Genomic DNA, 24,497 nt, shown 5'->3' with positions numbered 1-24,497 from the left:
ACAAGAAAGTCAAGAAACTAGAAGACTTGGAAGGGCAGCTATGAAAGAACTAGGCAAGATCCTCAAGGGAAAAGATATATAAATGAATACCAAAGTTAGCAGGCTCTCTCTCTTTCTTAGAAGAGGTTTTCTTGGCTAGTTTTATTCAAAGATGGTTTGCTGCTGCCTTCCTCTGAGGCTCAGAGAGTGGGACTTAATCAAAGCCGCCAAGTAGGTTTCTATGGCCAAGTGGGGATTCGAACCCATCTCAGCCCAACACCCAAATTGTTACATAACACTGCCTCTTTGCATTGTATGCCTTGTTTGTAATTATGATGGGTCCTCGGTATCCTCCGGGTTTGGTTCCAGGACCAAAGGTGTACTTGGTTTTCACCTATTTAATATATAGGGGCTTAATATAGAGATAGATTTAATATACGATGGGCCCTTGGTATCCGCTGAGTGGGGATTGGTTCCAGGGCTCTCCATGGGTACCAAAATCCATGGATGCTCAAATCCCATGAAATACAATGGCCAAGTAAATGATGTCCCTTATATAAAATGGCAAAATCAGAGAAAAAGGAAAGCTGGACTTACCATGAATTTCCCTTTTTTCCGCAGAGGAATGGAGGTTAGCCTGGAGTAGCCTTGCTCCTCCTCACTGCTCCAGAAGGCAGGGCCACCCAAGCCAATGTTTCTCTCCAAACAAGATCACTTAAGACCCCCCAAAAACAGTACTAAAGAATGACCCAAACCTTAATACTCGACCCTAGGCCATCAATGAACAGAAACAGTGACCAGAAAGTACCAACTTCCTTCCCATAAGAGTGTAACAAGAACATGAGGGTGGGGCAGACTATCCTCTTTTCCACGGCTACAAAAAAGGAACTTCATGGTTGAGACTTAAGTTTCCATTTGACAGCAGTGGGATGGAGGGATGTTTTGCGTAGGAGGTGGCGGCCAGCTAACAATCACGACTGTCTCTTGCTAATGGCTTTTGCAAAACCTTATGACTAAAAGAGGCCAATGTATACATTGCACAGTTGTATCACACCTTGCAAACAGGGCGTTGCCGTCTTAACTTTATCAGCCAGAGGCGTTAAAGGTGCCTGGAATTGGAGCACTTCCATACCCTCCAGCATTGCATGGATAAAAACCAGGACGTGAGGAGCCAAGCAAAGCCCAGTTGTGACCAAGGTGGCAAATTAAGGATGCATGCAGCAGTTTGCTTTTACCTGAACCTACTGGGAAGGATGGGATTCTGCCTCCACCATTCTTCTCCCTCCCTCTTGGAGTTAATGGGAGTCCAAACAGCCTTTGCATTTTGAACTCGGTTTGCAGCAATTGAAATAAACCGAGGACAAAGGGGGAAAGCAGGAGGATTGAGGAGAAACTAGGATCTTTAAAAATCAGTAGGGAAAGTGGGATGGCACAGGGTTAACTGGGACTTTCCCTGCCAAATGGGGCCAGTTGGAGGGTATGTGGCAGTGCCAGCTTTGTTGCCCTGAATTCAAATCCCTTTAAGCTGCGCTGATGCTCTGATGGAGACCAAAAAGGCCCTGACTAGTCAGATTTGAATGGCAATGGGCTTCCCAGCCTCTTAAGACCTGCATTTCTCCATTGTTAGAAACAAAGGCAATTCCTTTGAGATATGGCCAAAAAAACCCATTGACTTATTTTTGTATGTGCAAATGCCTCGCAGCCACATCCAACCTCCCTCCATCTTAAACTCAGCTTCAGTATCTTCCATAAGAATCACTTCTGGAGTTTGCCATCATCACATTTCATCCCCTGAAATGACTTTTCACACTCATGCCTGATGAAGAAGTCTGTTTAATTATGAAAGCTTGCATAATGTATGTTGCACCTTTTGCTTGGCCTAATGAAGGTATGGTGATATTTGGGAGTTTGCTCAATTTCCACTAATTCACTGCAGTTAATTGGAACTGAGATGTCGTTCCTCTCCCTCTCTCCCTGGAAAATTGCCGCAGAGATGGGAACGAATGCCTTTTTCTCGGTTGCTAGACCCCCAGAGCTCCTTGGGATCCCAGTCCACAATAAACACCTTCAACTGGCCAAACCCTTATCTTGGTGCAAACATCTCCAAAAAACCATCAAGGACAACAGAAGTGCCATATGGATATTTAGAAACAACCACAGACTTGAATTCTAGCAGCAAATAGCACAACCTCTCAATGCATCTCTCTGAAGGTGTCACAAAATAAGTATTGGGTTTATTAAGTCAGCTCACAACCATTTCTTTTTTTTCACAGCATAGGGATTGGGATCAGGTTTGAATCTTGCAACCCAGTTGCTCTCGTTCTGGTGATAGTCCTCAGTCCTGCTCCTTCCAGAAAGGGGCTTTCTGCAAAACTCTCCCGAAAGATGAGACGTTACTGTTTAGAAAAACTTCTTCGCTGTGTATAGATAGCAGGAATATCCGACGGAGGTTGCTTGCAACCAGACTGGAAACAGCCGGCTCATGATGTAATACTGAAACGGAAACCAAGGAAAGGAAAGAGTTATATAAAAATAATTTTGGAAAAGCTCAATGGAGGCAATGCTTTCCACTGCCTCCCACCGAGTCTCATCCCTCATTTACTTATCAGTTTAGACATTCCCTTTTATCCTCTAGGGCTGATCACTTTGGAAATGTCCCATGTTAGAGGGAGAAGGATTTCAGAACTTCAAGTCACTCAGAGGAGGGGAGGATTTAAAAAGTTATTTGAATGTAGTTCAAGGCCTTTACACTCAGGAAAGGTCCCTTTCCTTGCCTGCTGCCCAGATACTCCCAGCTATAGAAAGGACCAAGAATTCCCTGGCAATTGTACAGTAGTTCCTTCCTTTGGGCTAGAATATTTCAGGTGAGAATTTAGAATCCCTCCCTGAATTACAAATCCCAGCATTGGGCAGCAGTTCAAGCGGAACCAAATGACTACTGCTGCGTCAGCGGACGATTCATCGGCATGCTTTGAAAGCCGGGCGGATTTATTTTCCTAACCTGTTTTTCTATTGGGAATGTAGGTGTATGGAAGGGCAGGTGCCTGCCTGGGGATCCATAGGGGAAAGAGGAGGCATCCAAAAGCCCCAACTGAATCCTTGTAACCCCTGTGTTTTCCAAAGGATCAATCAAGGTGATGTTAAGGAAGAGTCGCAAAATTGCATATCCTGAGGCTGGATGTGCAACTAGATGTCTTCTGATGTCTGTTGGGGAGGGATCCTTTTGAGGAAAGGTAGACAGTTGTTGTAAGTTGATCCCTTCTGTGGCCGATTTGGGGTCCACCTGCTCTACCACAAACTAGATTGCATGTCCCAAACTATATGGACAAATCACTTGGTAAGGTACAAGGCACTCTCTGATGTCCCTCACATCTAAAAAATGGGCAGCCCAGGTGATGGAGCACCAAGACTGAGTTGCCAAAATATAGGTGGGTGGTACATCAAAATAGATCCTGTGGGTCAATTACAGTGATGTATGTAGGACCTGAGAGCCAGCCTACATAGGGGTTTGAGCATTGGAAGAGGACACTGGGAGACCCAGGTTTGAATGACCGCTCAGCCATGGAAGCCCACAAGCCACATTCACTCAGATCCAGAGGAAGGCAAGGTGGTGCCACAGATTGGGGGAAGGCAATTCTGGGGGTATTTCGAGGTGCATTGGTGTGGTCTTCAGCCACAAAATCACCCTAAAATCTCAAGTAATTTTTTAAAGGAATTGGGATGGTTTTGGGGGACTGCGGAGAGATTTCAATGGCCAGGAAGGTGGGGTTTCAGGAGCGATGCACAGCCCATGAATCCCTCCATTTCATTTGAGAAGTACCTGCAAGGTGTGGCTGAGGCAGCCAGAGGTTCGGTTGGTGAGTCCAACAGTGTTCAAGGCTTTGCGCGCATACGCCTCTGGAGACATCTTCAGGAATTGGCTGGACACTTTGCTGGTCATGTTGGTGTCAACAAACATAGGCAGGATGGACTGCAGGAGGAAAGTGCATTACGATGAGGGCTTCAAACACTGCAACGTGGGACCACAAGGATGTTGTCAAACTACAGAAGGCATCTGGATGAGGCATGGCTTCATAGGCAGCCATTACCTGACTTGATACCTGGAAGACAGGTGTGTCTGGTCTCCATCTCAAGGGATCAGGAGGTGGAAGCTAAACCCTGAAGCACAACAGGCCAAAGGTGTTGTCCTGGTAAACAGGGAATGGCAGAAAGCAATGCTCCAGGAATTGACCCAAGGATGGATGGACAAGCCAAAGGCTTCAAATAGAGACTGCCAGTTCTTGGGTTTGATGTAAAGGGAGAAGAAGGAAGAAGGAAGGGTAGAGGAAGAGAGGGGGAAAGCAGAGCAGGAGGAGGAAGAGGAAAAGAAAGAAGGAAGAGAAATAAGAGAAAGGAGGAGAATGAGAAGAAAGAGGTAAAGGTAGAGAAAGAGGAGGACAAGGAGGTGGGTAGGAGGAGGAGAGAAAGAAGAGGAGGTGGAGGAGGAGGATGATGAAGAAGAAGAGAAATAAAAGGAGAAATAAGAAAAGGAGGAGGAGGAGGAAAAGAAGGAAGAGAAGGACAAGGAGGGAAAGGTCAACTCGGTTGCACAGTACCTGCACAATGATGCCTTTGGACCGGTATTCTATGTCCAACGCTCGCGAGAAGAAATCCAGAAAGGCCTGGAAGGGAAGCAAGGGAGAAGTCACACAACGCTTTACGGGTCCATGGGAATCCCACATGGCCATCTTCTCTCACTGGTTGCCATGCGGTGGTGAATCCTTACTCCATTTTATCTGACCTGAAGTTATAAAGCCTCTGCGGTAATCAATAAAGTAGTTCCTTTTGCTGAAGATGAGCTTCTGCGTGTTTGGATGTCTGTTGGGGAGGGACCCCTTTGAGCAAAGACAGACTACTGTTATATGTTGACCCCTTCCATGGTTGATTCAGGATCCAATTTCCCTTTTATTGTTATAAATAAAAGTATATTTGGACCTTGCATTCTGGAGTTCTTGGAACTGTTATACACAGACTAAAGTCCCAGGTTTAAATTTATCTGAAGCTCTTTCACTGCTTCCTATTGAGCTAAATAAATCCCCCCATTGAAGTCAATTGTGGGTGCCCTCCTGAGACCCTAGCATTTTCATTAACATTTTGGAATAAGGTGTCCATGTCCCTCACCTTGGATGAGCCGTACAAAAGGGCCATCGGGACGGGTCTGCGTCCCGTTGTGGACGAAACGTTGATGACAATCCCCTTCTTCCTAGAAAGAGGGCCATAGGGGACAGTTAGGTGGTCACTTTTGGCTTCCCACTCAGCCATAAAACTTCACCTTGGGACTTTTTGACAATCCATAAACAATACAGAGGGACTTCCAAGTTGAAAACCTGCTAGACCACATCATTGTCCCCTTGTCATCTCTCCATTTGGGGTCAGCAGCGTTTTTTCTTTTCCCAATGGGGAGAGGACCATATGTGACTGAAGCACCATGGGAAGCACAGTCTCTTGGAAACTTGAAGGATTTATCACTTTATTTTAGCCAGTGTTATCTGTACACTTTCATGTCTTGCCATGAGACCCAAGGCAGTGGATTTTTTAAAAAGTAAATTCAAAAACCTCCTTCCTAGTCCTTATCTTCTCTAGTCCTTATCTTATCTGGTTTCAGACCTAGCAAACAAGGGGTTGAAATCGCACTCTCCCTGAATCTTCGAGTGCATCTACACTGCAGAAATAACACAGTTTGACCCCACTTTAACTGCCCTGGTTCCATCCTGAGATGAACGAACCTAGCCCCCTTGTCCCATACCTGGCAACCATCTGAGGAAGGATGATTTGCGTCATCTGCAAAGAGAAGGAAAGCAGAGTAAGGGGCAGGAGAGGACACCTAGGTCTATCCTTCACTGTCTCTGCAACAGGGTCATGCTAGACCCCTAGGAGACTTTGGAGGTACCCCAGCCCACCACCAAAATACAACCCCATGAAGTGCTCACAAATGCCCCATTGCAATGCTATATACAGGTAGCGCCACACACAGAAACAAAACTGTGGGTGCATCTACCCTACAGAATTAATGCATTTTAAGACCACCTCAACTACCGTGGCTCAGTGCTATTGAATCTTGGGATTTGAAGTTTGCTGTGGCACCAGAGCTTTCTGACAGTGAGCTCATCTTCCTGCAACCTTTGCCCAAAATGGCCTTCACTCCTGAAGATAGTTGAGCGTCAGATTTGGTTCCTGCACCCAAGAAGGAGAACCCACCTTCACAGCGGAAAGCATATTGCAATTCACTAAATCGTCCGTATACTGAAAGTAAGCAAAAAGAGACAGAGATCATGCCATTACAATTTCAGGTGAATAAGATAATGTTATGGATAACACTATGGACTCTTGTGTTTTAAGAAAAAGGGGTGTGGTTTTTTTGCATTTACTGGGGAAATTAAGGCAAAATATGGTGATGTATGTAATGATGATGGTTATAGGAACCCATTGGAGGACCCTGGGCAAGCCACACTCTCTCAGAGGAAAGCAATGGCAACTGTCCTCTGAAGAAACTGTGCCAAGGCAACCCAAGGAGAAGGTGGCAGCGGCCAGTGCTTACTTAAAAGAAGAGTCAGCATGACTAGGACTTTATCACACGGGAGGCAAGCGTCCTCGTCCCATCATTAAATCGCCATTAAATCCCGCCAGGATCACGCAATACTGGGAAGATTTCCACACATGTCGCCATTGTCATGCAATTATACTGTGAATAAATCGGCAAAATCGTGCTGCTTTTTATTCATAGGAAAATCCCATGAATAAAAAGCGGTGCAATTTTGCCACGTTATTGATGGGATAATCACGATTTTGCCACTTTATTCACAGGATAACAACGTGATAATTGTGACGTCGTGTGAAAAGCATCCCATTATTACGAGATTTTTGATGGGAGCATAGCTCTATTATCTCGTAAAAGGGTTGCCTTAAGTTGGAAATGAGTTGGCGACACGCAACGCATGCAATGTATACACATCCAGCATGGGAAAGACCTGTCCCAGTCGCCATTTTGGGGAAGGATGCAATTTACCTTGTCAAGATCAGGAGTTCTCAGAAACGTTTTTGGCACCTGCTGGCTCATGCCAACGTTGTTCACTGTGGAAAGACCAAAAGGCGCATGGTTATATTGGCAAAGAATGGGAAAAAGTTTTGAAACTCTGAACTAGCAGAACATAGCTATTAATGGGGTGTCAACCTGCATTCATTCTGCAGTGAAGATGCAAACTCTGACTTCTGGCGGTCCTACGCTGGGCTTGTCTTGGTCAGATTTCTATTTCAGAGGGGTTTTGCCTTTACTATCCCCTCTGACACAGAGAGAGGGATTTGCCTAAGGTCACCCTTTGGGTTTCTGTGGGTGACTGAGTGGATTCAAACACTTTTTCCCTAGGTTCAAGCCAACAATCAAAACCATAAAAATGGTGTTGCCTCTCGTACTGATCTACAGTATCTCAAGTAGGTTTTAATCACCTTCTGAAGCTGAGAGAATGAGATTTGCCCAAGATCACCAAGTGAGTTTCCATGGCTGAACAAGGAGTTGAACCCTGGATTCCCAGAATCCAGATCCAGCACTCAAACCAATGCATCTTGCTGGCCCCATCACCTTGGTCTATATGCCATTAGACCCATTGGTTCAATGGGATTTTCCTTACATGTCCACTCACCATTCAATGGTTGTTTCAAGAGGTCCATATTCGCTGGGATAATCAATTGGATTCAGAGTCTTGGTTTCATTATTTATTGTCTTTCAAATATATGTATGTATGTATGTATGTGCCACCAAGGAGAGAGAAGAGGTTAAGACTCACCCAGAATGCCAACCTCCAAGCCTTGCAGAGCAGCTTCAATGGATTCGTAGATTTCGGAGCCTCCGGTGAAATCCGCCTGGATCACTTTGGTCCTTCGGCCGTAAAGTTCCTCTGGGGAACAAAAGAGACTGGTATTCCTCTATAATCTCACAAAATGGGTAGCCAGTTTTGCAAAAGAGAGTACTGTATTTCTGCACCCAGGGAGAAAGGAAGAAACCCCAATGCTAGCACACATTGTGAAGCCGAAGGCCTTCGCGGCCGGCATCCATAGTTTTTCCGTGGGCTTTTTGGGCTACGTGGCTGTGTCCTTCTCTGGAGATGCCAGCCACAGATGCCGGCAAAACGTCAGAAATAAACTCTTTTAGAACATGGCCACAGAGCCCGAAAAACCCACAAAAAGCTATTGCACATTATTCTGCCGCTCCAAGGTTTCAGAGACAGAAACTGGAACACATGTGTCCAAACCGCATCAGAGTCTGGTGCAAAGGATGTGACCCAGGAAACAAGATGAAGGACACGCAAAATGTCCTTACAATACACATGCAAATCACTCCTGCCTTTCCAGATCACACAATATATATAGCCAAGTCCTTTCCAGGCAAACATTCACTGAAGATGCCAGTCACAGATGCTGGTGAAACATCAGAAAGAAACTGCTAGAACATGGCCACAGAGCCTGAAAACCCCAAAAAAACCACACGCAAAATGACAATTTTAAGCAAAGTAACCCTGGGATTCAGAAAGGCTGTACTTCTTTTTAAGCTTCATTGCCCTGGATGCTATATTGGGAGAATGGCAAGATATTGGATCAATACGTAGAGCCCAAGAAGGGACCTTATGTCTTATTTCGACCTTCCTAGGCCCACCATCAAGCCATGGCTCCCTGCTTACCAATATCTGTAGCCACCTGCGTCAGTTTTTCCATGGAGCGGCTGATAAGGACCACGTCAAGACCTCTCTTGGCCAGCTGGGGAGACAAAGGACGAAGACGAAGAATTGAGGAATCCAGACAGCTCAGTGTTTTTACACACACACACACACAAATATCTATAGATACACACACAGGGACATAATAGCAAGTACATTTCTATACCGCCTATCAATGTAGTAAGCGGTTTACAAAATACAACCGAATTGCCCCCGACAAACTGGGCAGTGATTTTAAGAAGCTACAGAAGGATGCCAGGCTGAGTCGACCCTCAGCCCTTGGCTGGTATTGAACTCGCAACCTTGTGGTTTATGAGTGAGTGGCCGCAGTTACAGGCATTTTAACCATTGTGCCACCAAGGTTCCCTATTTCATATTTCATTCAACAAAGCCTCTGACAAGGAAGCCCCTTTAAACAAAGACTTTTTGTACCCGCATGTCCCCCTCTCCTCCTCATCCTCTTCTAGCTGTAAGGCTTTTTGGCAGCTTCAGTGCTGAAGGAGAAGGCGAGCCAGAGAAACAGACTTCAGTAAATGTTTCAGTACACAATGCAATAAAAGGGGGAAAGAGATAGGACTGTCCCACCACCAGCTCCATCCACCAAGTTAAAGACGCATACGTCTGTTCATTGACTTTGTTAAATGAGATATACCTATATACACAGAAAGGTTTGAGTGCTGGATTACGACTCCAGGAGACCAGGGTTCAATTTCCGCCTCGGCCATAAACCCCCTGGGAAAGCCACACTCTCTCAGTCTTAGAGGAAAGCAATGGCCAACCCTTTTCTGAATAAATCTTGCCAAGAAAACCCCATGATAGGGTTGCTTTAAGGTTGCCATATGCTGGAAACACGTTGAAGGCACACCACAACCAACTTCTATACCTCAAATGCAAGACACTGCTCTCGCCCTGAAATTCCTTCTACTTGAGAACCAAGCGAAAAGACCTGGCCGTGAAATCTGGGAACTCCTAATTATAAACCTATTTTATGACAGTATGCAAAGGGGCCTTGCAGACTAACTGTGCAAAAGAAGTCGTAGCACGGACTTTCATGGATGTGGTCTCCTTCCTGTGATGCGCTCACTCATGCTCTGACGTCCATCTCACAGTTAGTGTCAAAGGTGCTACACAATCCTTTTACATAGTGACATCCCCAAAGAACACAGCTATGTCTCTTATTTTACAACACTCGCTGATGGACTACTTAGATGGTGTTTGCAGGTGGAGGAATAATTGCTGATAAGGACCGGTTTCAAAATTGCTCCTGGTTTCCTCATAGCTTGGGTGGAGCAAGATAAAACATATCTTTTACTTCATGCTGCAAGCTCTCAGGGCCTTGTTCTGAGTCTCCACTTGTTGTGGGGCATCGCCAGCCTGGAAACATGGGAGCTCTGGGAAAAGGGAAAGGGCTGAGTGCAAATTTTCAGCTAGGCTGGGACAGCTTGCTATCATTTTGCAAATCTTAATTGATTTGTTACTCCAACTTGCAAATTCTCTCTGAGGGGCTCTTTGTAGTTAGTAGGTTTCTCCTTTCCTGCAAGCCCTGGCAGCGCTTCCATCATATGCTGCAGTTCTTTCCAGGAGTTCACTCTCCAATGGACACACAACACAGAAATATTGCGATGCCATTGCACACAGCAGACCCGCTGCTTCTTTTCTTCCTTCCTGGAAAATACGAACCAGCTTCGTTAACTAGAAGCAGGTAAGATCCTTGGAGAGTTTGCTCACCTCAAGCGCATAGTGTTTTCCGATGCCGGATGTAGAGCCAGTCACCACTGCAAAGACAAGAGAAAGTGCAAGCGCTCAGCAAGATGAATCTCACCACAAGAGCGGCTAATCTTCACATCCTTCGTCTTTGCATACAATCATGTTTATCACACGGAGGAAAACTGGAAGTTTAAACAGGGTTTATCCTGTGAAAATCATGCAATTACTATTAAACTGCAACTAAGATTTTCACACACATCAGTCATTATCCCAGGAATAACCAGGGAATAACCAGCAAGAAATCATTCACAGGAAAATTAAAATCCGCTAAATGATTTGTTGCTGTTTATTGCCTGGTTATTTGCAGGTTAATGGCACTTTAATTGCTTTTCAACGCAACGTCGTGTGAAAACCTTTAATGCAATTGCATGATTGTCAGGGGATATTCCCAGGATAATGGCCTTTTAATCTTGACATTGCATGAAAAATTTAATTGTGAATGTGCAATGTTCACAGGATAATCCCCATTTATACTTCCATTGTCTCCATGAGATAAAATCCAATGATAAATAGTCTCTCTATTGTGGGAGAAATTGAACATTTCTGCACCATCCTGGAGAGATATTTGCACCTTGCAAAGTGTCTTGGGCAGTTAATATTGCTCATAAAATACACACGCACACGCATACGCACACATACACACTTTTTTTGTGTGCGCAGAAAATGTGGTTTACATGATCATCCATGCTCACCATGCTAGGTTTAAGAAAACATGTGTGGCAAAAATACTGGAGACTTTGGGAATGAGACTGAAAAGGTAGCAGAACCCTGGGCTGGGTTTAGCATCCGATAAAATTCAATACTAGAATTAGAAAGGTAAATATACATGTCATGGGACATGTTTATGAACAATTCGACATAAAATCAAGAACAAGAATCTGATCATGGAGAAAAGTAGGAAGGAGAAGAGACATCTTCTCAGTACGCTTCTTTAGCTGCTTGGCTCATCTGAAACGCAAAGCGCATCTCAACCACAGATGAGTTAAAAGTCACACCCTTGAAGAGTAGATATATATCTTGATGGTCCATAATTTGTGGCACATTCCAAAAGAGAGATGAAAATCCCTATCAAGAAACCGGTCCAAGCAGTATTTGTCTCCAGCAAGTCTGAAAAAGCAGGGCTTTTGGAAAGCCAGGCAAACATAATTGCCATTTCTAGACCCAAAATACTTTGCATTAACGGCTCAGAGCCAAAAAGGGCTGCAAGGAATCTTTCCACCAGATCAACCTGGGATCTATTGTTCAAAGATGCAGTTTGGGATCTCTGGCAGAGGGTTTTCAGCACCTTCACCCAAATTTGCAATTTCCAACATAAAACATGCAAAAAATTAACCAGTGTGGTGTAGTGGTTTGAGTGTGGGACTATGGAGACCAGGGTTCGAATCCCAGCTTGGCCATGGAGACCCATTGGGTGACCCTGGCAAGTCATAATTTCTGAGCCATGTCAAACCCCTTCTGATTGAAACTTGCCAAGAAAACCCCATGATAGCTTCACAGCCTCAGGGTCACCATAAGTCAGAAACGACTTGAAGGCACACACAACAGCAACAACAAATTTGGTGGTCATGGTTTTCATCTGTCCACCTTGCATAGATTTGCATGGCTGCACGTTTTCGGCAGAGGGAGAACGAACAGATGTGAATTTGCAGAGGAAGCGAAGACACTTACCAGGAAGCGTCCGTGCAAATATGTGAAAATCCATAGCAATTTGCACAATACACGTATGCATATCATAGAACCATAGAGTTGGAAGAGACCCCAAGGGCCCTCCAGTCCAAGCCCCCTACTGCCATGCAGGAACTCTCCATCAAAGACAGATGGCCATCCAGCCTCTGTTTAAAGACCTCCACAGAAGGAGACTCCATTACACTCCAGAAGAGTGTATTCCTCTGTCGAACAGCCCTTACTGTCAAGAAGTTCTTCTTAATGTTGAAGTTGAATCTCTGTTCCTGTGGCTTGCACCCATTGCTCCAGGTCCCATTCTCTGGATCAGCTAAAAACAAGCTTGCTCCCTCCTCAATGTGACACTCCTTCAACTACTTAAACAGGACTAACATGTCACCTCTTAATATGAATAATAAATAAATAATGTATTTGTATCCCGCCGCCCAATGAAGGAGGAATCCCTTGGCACTTACCTGCCCAGGTGCCATAATGGGAGAGGTCGACCCCTTTCCACACCTCAGAGAGCAGATAGGTCCTCACGAAGCGTCCCACAACCCAGGCGCTTTTCAGAAGAAACCAAAGGAGGACGAGAGCGCCGAGAGCGGACAGGGCAAGGTCCAGGGGAGGAAGGCTCCCTCCAGAAGCCATCTTGTCCCTTTGTGTTTTCTCCCTGGGGAAGGCTCAGTGTGCCAGTGCTTCTCACCCGGAGGAAGCTCACCTGCCACTGCCAGGGATGAGTAAAGTCCAGTGTGAAGAAATTCTGGCGCATGCCTCCTCACACTTTCCACCTTTCAAACTAACATTGTGGCTGCCAAACCTCTTGCCTTGCTCTCACAGCTCAGCATGCGCAGCCTTCTGGCTCCAGGCCCAGGGAATTGCGCACTGGAAGGGAGCGCCTGTGTTTTCATATCCCTGACTGCGGTTAAAGCACACAGCGTGACTCTAGTTGTTTGAGTGTTGGACCCTGGGGTTTAAGGTTTGAACGCCTGCTCAACTGTTATCAAATTCCAAATGTGCAAATATCCAAATACACCTCAGGAAGCAGACTGAAGTCTATGAAAGGAGCTTCTGCTGCCAACTTGAACTTCTTTCTTTCAGTTAGGACCTGAACAGGCAGGCCAAAATAAAGGTGCTTCAGGTCACTTTGGAGGTATGCTGTTTAAATGATGCATGCATCCCAAGAAGCCAGAAGCTGCGCCAAAGCTGCGCTGCAGTCCTTAGCACTGGATCATGGCTTCTGTGCGGCTTCCAGCCTCTTAGGACGCATGCAGCACTTCAACAGCATACCTCCAAAGTGACCCCAAGCAGCTTTATTTTGGCCGGTCTGTTTGGGCCCTAAGTCTCAAAGGTCTCTCTTCATAAAGAGTTCTGGGTCACCCTAAGGACAAGATGTCTCTCTTCCCAGTCCTCTGATTCTGGGACTTGGAAACGTAATTGAGACAGGAAGAATAGAAATCTATGGCCATCCTCCCCATCGCCATGTGAAACTCATAGGGATTCAGGTGCTTCTTCCCTTGGTCTTGCAGAGCCAGTCTGCCTGAGAATAGAAAAGCCCTGGAATATAATCATATATGATGGAGTTTCAACTGCAAGGTGCAAATATCTCTCCAGGACGGTGCAGAAATTTTTGTTTTCTTCCACAAAAGGGAGAAAACTCTGGATACTATTCATGATAACCCACGATAACCCACACGGTGTGGGAGTTCAGTGTACACAAACTTTGTTTCCGGAGAAACATTATTAACAATATTGTGCATAAAATTACCTTCAGGCTATGTTTAAAAGGCGTATACAAAGCATATGTGAATTTCATGTTTAGACTTGCTTCCCATCTGCAAGACGTCTCATTATGCATGTGCAACGAAATATCTGAAATCCAAAACCCTTCTGGTCCCAAGCATTTTGTATAAGGGAGATTCAACCTAAATATATATATTTAAAAACATAGAGAACTACAGCAAACAAATACCACAACTCCGTGATACATGAGATGTATTAGAAGCAATGAGGATTTTACTGAATCAGATCACAACCATTGTTTTCATAGCATAGTTTTTAGGATCAGGTTTACAACTTGCAATCCAATCGCTCTTTACAGTTCGGATCAGGCTTCTTCCAGGAGATGGCTTCTGCAAGCATCTTCCAAAAGTCAGAATAACATCATTTAGATGTTGCCTTCGCTACAAGCCGATACAAACAATATCCAAGAGAGGTTGACTGGAACCAGAGCGGAAACACCAGATCGAAAACGAAATACTGAAACAGAAGCCAAGGAGAGGAAAGCATTGATTAAATGACTGGAAAAGTTCAGTGGAGGCAATGCGTTTCCCCTTCCTCTGTTCCAAAGACACATGCTCCTTTATCAGTGTAGAAATCCCCTGAGAACTCTGCAAAATCCTCATTTGCTTTCATATATTGGAGGGAGATGTATTTCAGAACATGGTACCAATAAAGGGTTGTGCGTAAGAGTTAAGAAGGCATATATCTTGATTGCTGTGTGTTCAATAAATTTTCCTTTTTAAAGAGTTCTGCATTAATATGCGTTTTGGATTCAAACAATATCCAAGAGAGGTAGATTGGAGCCAGAGTGGAAACACCAGATTGAAAACGAAATTGTGCCTGATGCTCTATTCACCAAAGTCACCAGACCCCTGACAGCTAGGTCTAGCAATAGCAATAACATTTACATTTTATACCACTTAATAGTGGACTCAGCACTCTCTAAGTGGTTTACAATCTATAAACCAATTGCTCCCAATAAACTGAGGACCCACCTTAGCAACTTACAAGAGGATGGACCTTGGAGCCCGGCAGGGATCGAACCCACAACTTTATGGTCGCAGTACTGGCATCTAACTACCATGCCACCATAGTGGGCTCATACTCAGAATATGTATGAATCGACTCAGAATACATATGAATTCATTCACACATATGTCCTGAGGACACACCTGGTAGTAAAGTAGCTGCATTGGGATGCCTGCATTGCTCACAAGGTAAGTTTTGAGGAGGGCAGGTGTGGGAAACGTGGTTACGGAGCCACTGCTGCTTGAGATCCATGGATGCCTCCCAATGGCAGGACTCCAGCCATAAAGTGCAAAATACACAGCAAGGTACTTGTAGCACCATAAACTTACCTTGCTGTCCTCTGCGTCTGATATGGCATTTATTTGGGGGGCAGAGACTAATTTCCGCTCCCACATGGGCCACATGGTCAAATCCAAGGGCACCAAATGTGTATTTCTGCCACATTTCTGGGTATTTGGAGGTTGAATGGTGTGGTCTGCATCCTAAAATCCAAGTTTTTAAAGACCTGGTGGGATTTCAGGGAATGGCCAAGAGGTTTTGGGGGCCAGAAAGGTGAGGGTTTTTGGAAGCAACTCACACCTTCCTCCACGTCATTTGAAACGTACCTGCAAGGCATGGCTGAGGCAGCCAGCAGTTCGGTTGGTGAGGCCCACGGTGTTCAAGGCTTGGCGCGCATATGCCTTTGGAGACATCTTCAGGAATTGGTTGGTCACACGGCTGGTCATTTTGGTGTCAACAAACATAGGAAGGATGGACTGCAAGAGGAAAGGGACTTAGGATGAGGTCTTTGGATGTTGGGACATGGGGCCAAAGGGAAGGGCAGGCGGCAACACTACAAGAACTGACCCAAGGATGGATGGACCACAGAGATGGCCAGCTCTCTGCCAGTTTGATGGAAGAGGAGAAGGAAGAGGAAAAGATACAGAAAGAGGAGGAAGAGAGGAGGAGGAGGAATAAGGAGAAGGAGAGAAGGATGTGCATGAAACCTGTTTTTGGTACAGAAAAGGGTATGTTTGAAACGAAACATGTATTTTTCTCTGCAGAATAATTCCTGCACTCCACTCTGATATGTTTGAATATGGGGGAAATACCACAGAGGACTGTTTGTTGTCTCCAGCATCCTAGGCTTCAACATCATCCTTCAAGGTTTCCAAATTCCAACGGGGAAGACATTATAATTTGACCAAGACCATGAAGCCGAGGCTGGCGGCTGAGTACTTTTGGCACTTGGGATGTGAAAGGGCAGCTGCACATTACCTGCACAAGGATGCCTTTGGATCTATATTCTGCGTCTAAGGCTCGCGAGAAGAAATCAGCAGAGGCCTGCAAGGAAAACAAGGAAAATATCACACAATGCTTTACCATTCCATGGGAATTCCACGTGGTTGTCTTATTCTCCCACTAATGAATGAATGGAGAGGAGAGCATGCAAAGGTTGCTAAATCCAACAGGACAGAGTCCAGCACCAAGGTGGGCAGGGATGTGGCTATAAGACCAAATGTGGGTTATTTGATGCTCACTCACCAGCAAGGGATCCCCGATTAAGGGGTTCATGAGTCTGACCCCATTTATGGGGGATGCTCTTGATCCCCCAGGAAGCTTTGTGATGGGGGCAGCTTTTGAGGGGATGCCTTCTGAATGGGCAAAGCTAGACTGCTTTCCATCCAGCAAGTGTAAAATGTAGCTTGGCCCTCCAGATCTAGGCAGCCTCCATTCCTCTCACCTTGGTTGCACTGTAAATCAGATCCAATGGAAATGGTCTTCGGCCATTTGCTGACGAAATATTAATGACAATCCCTTTCTTCCTACAAAGAGAGCCATGGAGGAGAGTTAGTCGGCCACATCTGCCTCCCCTCCATTAACCCATAAAAGTCCACATCTGGACCGTCCAGATTGTAGGAGCATGACTAGGGTTGGCATTGCCTGGAGTGGTAACTCTATAGTGTCACCTCCCCATTGACCTCAACATACAGAATCCTTAGTACATGTTTCCCTCCACATTGGCTGAGGTTAGGGGTGAAGGGCCCCCGTGATTGTGGAAAAACCACAAATAACAAAACACAATTCTTTTTACCTAAGAGAACACCTCTCTAGGGATAAATTAGTATGAACATTACCATGACAATCATCACTGTCATTATCTGGACCTTTCGGCATCGGTGGGGAGGGGTCTTCAGAGATGATGATGATGATGATAATATTTATTTATTTATTTATTTATTTATTTATTTATTTATTTGTATCCTGCCTCTCCCTTTTGAGAATTGGGGTGGGTAACAGCAAGAGTTAAAACAAATACAGAAAATAATGAGATACAGAAAATAATGGACAACCTGTCAATCCTACCTGGCAACCATCTGCGGAAGGACAGTTTGTGTCATCTGCAAAGAGAAGGACAGCGGAGTAAGTCCTTCTCAGTCTCTACAAAGATGGGACCCTAAGGGGCCAGTTAGACCCCTGGGAGACTTTGCAGGGATTGTACTCCACCACCAAAACAATCCAAGAACAACAACAACAACAACAACAAGACATTTGTATCCTGTTTTTTTCTCCCAGAATTGGGCCCACAGCAGCTTACGGTCTAAAAACACAGTACAATTAAAAATGTACAAAGGTAACAATTAAAATGCAATTATACTATTACAATATGAAACTATTGCAATATGGATTTTGCTATGACCCATGGATAAGTCGAGGCTAAAATTTTGGGGCATATAGCACAAAGATTTAAAGGATGAAGCAAAACAAAATAGTGTCAAAGAACTTACAAATTTCCATCAGACATAACTCTTTGTGCTTACTCTTAAAACTGGACTGATGAGGGAGTAAAGGGGGTCAGTGCTTCACATATTATACTCTTGCTTTTCACCAGGAGATGGTTCCTTCTTTTAAATAAGAGTTAAGTTATGGTGCTTACATTGACCCATGGATAAGTCGACTCAGGTTTTTTGGGTCAATCTTTTGATCTCAATTTTTAGACTTATACATGAGTATATACAGTAGATCATTCGTTTAAAATAAAATACAATTTTAAAAGATAAAAGATAAATGGCCCCCAAATGCCCCCCCCCAGGAGCTGTATGGTGCCACGAAGCCTTCCCCAAAATGGCCCTTGCATTTGAAGAAGATTAAAAGGTACATTTGGCTCCTGCCTCCAAAAAGGAGAGATGGTCCCATTCCACCTACCTTCATGGCGGAAAGGACGTTGCAGTTGACTAAGTCACTGACATGCTAGAGGGAGAAAAGGGCAGAGAACGCTGGGTTATTTCAGATTTGAGACATTTGCAAAAAGTATACCTATGTTGTGATGTTTGCTGGAGAAATTACGGTAAAAGATAAGTACATATGTGATGGTGAGAGCCAGTATGGTGCAGCTGTTTAAGAGGTGGACTAGGGCTCCGTGAGAACAGGGTTTGAGTAGTCAAAGCCATGAAAACCCACCGAGTGGCAAGTCACACACTCTTAGCTATAGTAAACTTCCTCTGAAGAAACCTTGCCACAAAAATCCTAGGGTAGGATCACCATAAGACAGAATCCACTTGGAAGTGCCAGTGTTGGATTAGGACTCTGGGGAAACCAGGGTTTGAATCCCTACTCAATGTTTGGAAACTCACTCAATGATGTTGAGCAATTCATGGGCCATCAGCCTCAACAGAAGGCAATGGCAAAGGTCCTTGGAGTAAATGCTAACCCAGCGTGGCACTTTGGCTTCAATGTTAGGTTAGCAATCCAGGAAACTAAAATTTAAATCCACGTTCGTCCATAGAAATTAATTAAGCCACATTCTCTCAGCTGAAGAACAAGAAGACGACCATGGCAAACTCGCTACTGTGAACAAATGAAACCGTAGTGATAGGGTTGCCTTAAGTCGGAAATGACTTGGAGGCACACAGCACACAACATGTTTGATGTATGCATTTGACATGCGGGAAGGCCTGTCCCAGCCACCATTTTGGAAAATTTGGGATTTAACATGGATTGAAATTTGGGATTTACCTTGTCAACGTCAGGGAGCTGCAGGAACTCTTTCGGAAACTCTGGGTTCATGCCAACGTTGTTCACTATGGAGAGACCAAAAAGGTACATGGTTGCATTTGCAAAGGATGGGAGAGGGTTTTGCCAATGGATTTCCCACCTCTCTCTCATTGATTCCCAGAATCAAACAAACCAATGAATTCCTGGACAAGGAAGAAGCAAAAGCCTCTTCTCCAGTCCTCAGGGCAAGAAAGAAGAGTCCCAGCATGAGAGCAATGCCTTGAAAAGTGTATGCGCACTATGGGTTTCCTTCCCCTCATTTTTTCCAGTTGGCGTTTGTCATTTGCATTCCATTTATAAGTAAATACATACTAGAAGAAGCTGGCATAGGCATTTTGAAGCCTCTACAGGTGCGCCAATGCGCTCTCTTCTTTACATGAATTTACCAAACTCCCACCTTCATCCTCCGCTCCCAGTTACTTTCTGTTGCAACCTGTGCACTTGTGATATTGATGGATCCCACATCGGCAGTGAAACCACACCAGATTTTAGTCCAAATTTCAAAGGAACCCTCCACGTTGCTGAATGTAGTTTGGGATTTCAATATGCCACCAAGGAGAGAGAAGAGGCTCAGACTCACCCAGAATGCCAATCTCCAAGCCTTGCAGAGCAGCCTGAATGGGCGCATAGATTTCAGAGCCTCCGGTGAAATCTGCCTGGATCACCTTGGTCCTTTGGCCGTAATGTTCCTCTGGGAAACACAAAGGGAGAGGGTTGTTCCTGAATTATCAAAACAAACAAACAAACAGCTTTGTAAAAGTGGGTTTTTCCACTTGTCCCTCCATATCCACTAGGGCAGGGGCACAAGACCCCCGTGAATATGGAAAAACCACAGATAACAAAAACACCATTTTTTACGTGAGAAGATGCCTCTCTAGGAACCTCTAGGTCCTCCAGGGAAACTCTGTGGTCAACATCCAACAGACACTGACCATAGAGTTAAGCTGGAGGAGCTACAAAGGCCTAGTAGAGTATCCTCTCTAGGAATCTCTAGATCTTTCAGTGCAACTTTTAGTTAATGTTGACCATAGAGTTGCACTGAAGGACCTAGAGATTCCTAGAGAGGACATATTCATCAAATCTGTGAATAATCAAATCTGCAAATATCAAAGCCGCAAATATGGAGGGATGAGTGTACTTCTATTTAATGTGCATTGTGTGCCACCTTGGTACCATATTGGGAAGAGGGTGAGATATGAAACCAATAAGTAGAGCCTGAGAAGGTGTCTCATTTCTGAGATATGGCCTCAACCATCCCAGCCATGGCTCCCTGCTTACCAATTTCGGTAGCCACCTGCTTCAGTTTTTCCATAGAGCGGCTGATGAGGACCACGTCAAGACCTCTCTTGGCCAGCTGGGAAGAGAGGAAGGAAAAAAGAAAGAGCCGAGGGATTTGCAAGACTCGGTCCTACATACAGTCTGAGTCTCCCTTATCCGAAATGCTTGGGAGCAGAAGTGTTTGGGATTTCAGATTTTATGGGATTTCAGAAGACATGCATTTGCATATAAGTCCATCATGAGATATCTTGGAGCCAACAGACAAAATTCATGCCTAGCCATTCAAGAAGATGAAAAGCATAATACATATACAGTGTGAATTTTCCTTATCTGAAATGCTTGGATAAGCAAAATGCTCCAGCAGTGTTTTGGATTTTGGAACATTTGCATTCACGTATGAGGCATCTTGGAGCTGGGTCTAAACATGAAATCCATTTACTTTTCTACACATTGCCTGAAGCTCATTTTAACCACAATATGTTTTTCAATAACGTTGTGCATGAAACAATGTTTGGATACCTTGAACCATCAGGAAGCCAAGGCATCACTGTCTCAGCCACACCATTTAAAAAGTTTGGCTTTTGGAATATGTTGGATTTTGGGATTTCAGATAAGGGAGACTAATAGTATGTGGAATCTTCAAGGCAAGGGTCACAAAAGAAGACCCAAGGCCTGAGATGATGATGATGATGATGATGATGATGATGATGATGATGAGAGTTTATTTCTATAGTGCTGTAAATTGGACACATAAAGGAGCGGCTGCACACAGTTTGGCTGCTGCTTCTTTCCTTCCTTCCGCAAAATACAAACCAGCTCCATCAATAGGAAGTTGGTAAGTCCCTTGCAGAATTTGCTCACCTCAAAGGCATAGTATTTTCCGATGCCAGATGTAGACCCAGTCACTACTGCAAAGGCAAGAGAAAGCACAAGCTGTGAATAAGAGGGATCCCAAGAAAAGCAGATCTTCCTAATCTTCATCTTTGCATGGAAGCGTGAAGCGTCTCCACGGCTTCTTCCCTCCCAGTGAGAAAATCAAGATTTGTGCACAGTTTTGGAGACATGTCTTGCACAAGTAACGCCACCCAACAATTCACACAATTTCTCTGGGCATGTGCGGGCAAACACACAAACAGGAGTGCATTCATAAAACCAGTTATCTGCCACAAAATCATGCAGTTTTAGAGTTGGAAGAGACCTTAAGGGCCGTCAAGATCAACCTCCCGCAATTCAGTGATACACAAGTGACCAAGAGATATCAGTGTAACATGTCCCCTCTCCATCTTCCATTTATAACCCTTATACCCTGCACTATCACTTGAAAAACAAACTAACAGACATAAATTTGGGGACCTGTCTTTGTATATTGTAAATCTAAGGGCAAGGAATTGTCAAACTGGCAATCTGTTCCGAGAGCCTTTGTGCCTGAAGATCAGGATATAAACTACTCCAAATCAATCAATCAATCAATCAACAAATCAATCAAAATAAGGATTCACTGGAGTTTGGATTGGAGTATCTTTAAGTGTAATGTAAATACTATATTATTATATATTATATTATAATACAAATACAGTTGCCCCCCCTTATCCACGGATTCTTTATTCGTGGATTCAAGCATCCACGGGTTGAAAACATGCAAAAATATATAGTTAGACATTCTAAAAAGCAGACGTTGATGTTGCCATTTTAGATAAGGGACTCCATTTTACTACACCACTGTATTTAATGGGACTTGAGCACCCACGGAGTTTAGCATTGTGTTATTATAATGTTACTAGGTTGATTTTAATGTTTGAAATTTTAATCTTAGAATGGTTTCATTCTTTTCTAAGGAGAGGGGGGGTCTCTGTATATATTTCTATTATTATTATTATTATTATCATCATCATCTGTATTATATTTTTATTATTTTAACTGTTGGAAGCCAGTTTAATTGTTTCTTACAAATAAGCAGGAAAGAAGTGTTGTTGTTGTTGTTGTTGTTGTTGTTATTATTATTATTATTATTATTATTATTATTATCTATCCACGGGTGGCCCTGGAACCAAGCCCCAGCGGATACAGAGGGCCCACTGTATAATATAATCTATCTATCTATATATTATATTATAATGTAATATACGTGTAATATGTAATAAGGTTGTGCATTACTGAACACGTGGCCAACTGTCCGGCTTGCATAGATTTCCAAGGCTGCAAATTTTTGGCCAAGGGAGGGCAAATAAATGTGAATTTGCACAGAACAGTGAAGACACTGAAGCTTTGATACAGATGTGCAAATATCCATAGCAATTGGCATAATACACTTCTGTGTAGACTACCCCTTGGCTTACCTGCCCAGGTGCCGTAGTGGGAAAGATCGACCCCTTTCCACACCTCAGAGAGCAGATGAACCCTCACAAGGCGTCCCAGAACCCAGCAGGATTTAAGAAGGAACCAAAGGACGACAAAGCCACCGAGGACGGAGAGGGAAAGATCCAGAGATGCCATCTCATCCGTTCTCATCTTCTCTCTGGAGGAATAATAAGACTCAGTGTGCCAGTGCTTCTCGCCAGGAAACTCATCCATCCCTGCCAGGGATGACGGAGACCAAATTAGGAGCATACCCCGGTCTCTTCCACCCCAAACACTGGCACTTTGGCTGCCAAACCTCTCACCTGCACAGGGTTTCCACCTTCTGGCTCCAGACGCTGCGCTATTTATGGCTTGCAATAGTTAACTCTCTGGCCGCATCTAAAGAACTCAAGGTGTGGCTCAGGAATCATCAATAAACCAATGGATTCGCAAATCAATAAACTGACAACTGAAGCATGCTAAGCAGGCAGCTGAAATCACATTGAGCTATGGCTTCCTGGAGTCTTTTCTTCAATGAATGGGGTTGGACTGGATGGTCCTTGGGGTCCCTTCTATGATTCTATGTCTTCCTATTTTTGTCCAAATTATGTGGCACCGTCCAACCTCTCCTTTCATGCCACACTCTTGGGTTAATGTGGGAATGGGTGCTCCAGGGCAGCTGGGCCGTCTCCTGCTTTTAAAAGCAGTCCTCCATTAAGGTTGTCAGAGAGTGAATTAAAACTGTGCCACCTCTTTCTTTCTGTTTAATAACCATGACTTTCCATGCGATGATCGCTGCCTTCCTCCGCAGCCCTAGAAGTAATTAAACGGATGTCTATCTCGCTGGTGAGGCTTGCCACACCTGTGAAACCTGAAATTAAAGAAGGTACTGAATCTGAATCAGATTAAAACACCCTGGCACCCAAAACAATTTCAGAGGCAGAATAGAGTGGCACTATTGCTTCCCTTGATCTAGAGACTATACTTCTGTTGATGCAGCCTAGAATCACATTGGCCTTTTCAGCTGCTGCATCGCACTGTTGGCTCATGTTCAGCTTGTGGTCTACTAGATCCGCTTCACACGTATGAGTCTACTTCAGCCTAGTGTCCCCCATGATCCTATATCTATGCATTTCATTTTTTATGCCTAAATGCAGTATCTTACATTTCTCTCTGTTGAAGCTCATGTTGTTGTTTGGGCTCAGCTTTCTAATCTATTAAAGTCCTTTTGAATGTTGATCCTGTCCTCTGGGGTATTAGCTACTCATCCTAATTTGGTGTCATGTACAAATTTGATAGGCATGCCCTCTATCCTTTTATCCAAGGCATTGATAAAGATGTTGAATTGCAAACTGGGCCCAGGACAAGAGCCTCACTGGTCACTTCTCTCCAGGATGAAAAGGAGCCATTGCTGAGCACCCTTCGGGTTTGGCCGGTCAACCAGCTACAGATCTGTTTAACAGTAGCCTTGTCTAGCCCACCTTTCACTAGCTGGTTTCTCATGCCAGCCCTGCTTCCTAACTCCGCATGGAGAGCAAGGGCAGGGAAGATATTGCAAAGGAAAGCCCTCCTCCGCCTGCAACTTGCAAGAGGCACTTTGTGATCTATTTCTGCTCAGAAACTCTCTCCACAGAGTCAAAGGCTATCATGGCCGGCATCCATAGTTGTGACTGGCATCTCCAGAGAATGATGACAAAATCCCAGCAGCCGAAACGTCAGGAATAGGCTCTTCTATGGCCCGAAAAACCCACAAAAAGCCTGCCTCTCCACAGAGTCACCGTCCAAATCTTGCAGAGTCTCTCGGCCATTGCTCAGCTTTAAAAGGGGCTGATATTAATGTTTCAAATTTTAAGAATGGTTTAATTCTTTTTAAGGGGGGTG

The 24,497-nt window shown here is 44.4% G+C and overlaps 2 protein-coding genes across 5 annotated transcripts; both read right to left on the bottom strand.

Annotated features, from left to right (window-relative positions):
* Positions 1-1,794: 1,794 nt before the first annotated feature.
* On the bottom strand, positions 1,795-12,845 carry LOC149304688 (very-long-chain 3-oxoacyl-CoA reductase-like). Its single transcript, XM_089479117.1, has 11 exons — positions 12,632-12,845; positions 10,455-10,501; positions 8,691-8,766; positions 7,800-7,910; positions 7,025-7,089; positions 6,217-6,261; positions 5,765-5,799; positions 5,140-5,221; positions 4,575-4,640; positions 3,800-3,949; positions 1,795-2,472 (listed from the first exon to the last, which is right to left on the bottom strand). The coding sequence occupies exons 1-11, from the start codon at positions 12,804-12,806 to the stop codon at positions 2,380-2,382; spliced, it is 945 nt and encodes a 314-aa protein (XP_089335243.1). The 5' UTR covers positions 12,807-12,845; the 3' UTR covers positions 1,795-2,379.
* A 1,355-nt stretch (positions 12,846-14,200) lies between these two features.
* On the bottom strand, positions 14,201-24,497 carry LOC149304687 (very-long-chain 3-oxoacyl-CoA reductase-like). Of its 4 annotated transcripts, none has more exons than XM_089479004.1 (13): positions 23,782-24,497; positions 22,940-23,487; positions 22,616-22,852; positions 21,141-21,187; positions 20,280-20,355; positions 19,582-19,692; positions 18,963-19,027; positions 18,153-18,197; positions 17,313-17,347; positions 16,690-16,771; positions 16,224-16,289; positions 15,572-15,721; positions 14,201-14,414 (listed from the first exon to the last, which is right to left on the bottom strand). In XM_089479004.1, the coding sequence occupies exons 3-13, from the start codon at positions 22,848-22,850 to the stop codon at positions 14,319-14,321; spliced, it is 1,008 nt and encodes a 335-aa protein (XP_089335130.1). In that variant the 5' UTR covers positions 22,851-22,852; positions 22,940-23,487; positions 23,782-24,497; the 3' UTR covers positions 14,201-14,318. The 4 variants fall into 4 exon arrangements, with proteins under 4 accessions (XP_089335130.1, XP_089335131.1, XP_089335132.1 ...); XM_089479005.1 differs by having other exon boundaries at positions 24,098-24,497; XM_089479006.1 differs by having other exon boundaries at positions 22,616-22,794; positions 22,940-24,497.

Source organism: Sceloporus occidentalis, unplaced genomic scaffold, assembly GCF_023333645.1.
Source record: "Sceloporus occidentalis isolate IW3139 unplaced genomic scaffold, rSceOcc1.0.p SCAF_13, whole genome shotgun sequence".
Taxonomy (NCBI): domain Eukaryota; kingdom Metazoa; phylum Chordata; class Lepidosauria; order Squamata; family Phrynosomatidae; genus Sceloporus; species Sceloporus occidentalis.
The sequence above is the reverse complement of the archived record's forward strand: the minus strand, read 5'-3'. Positions and strand labels throughout refer to the sequence as shown.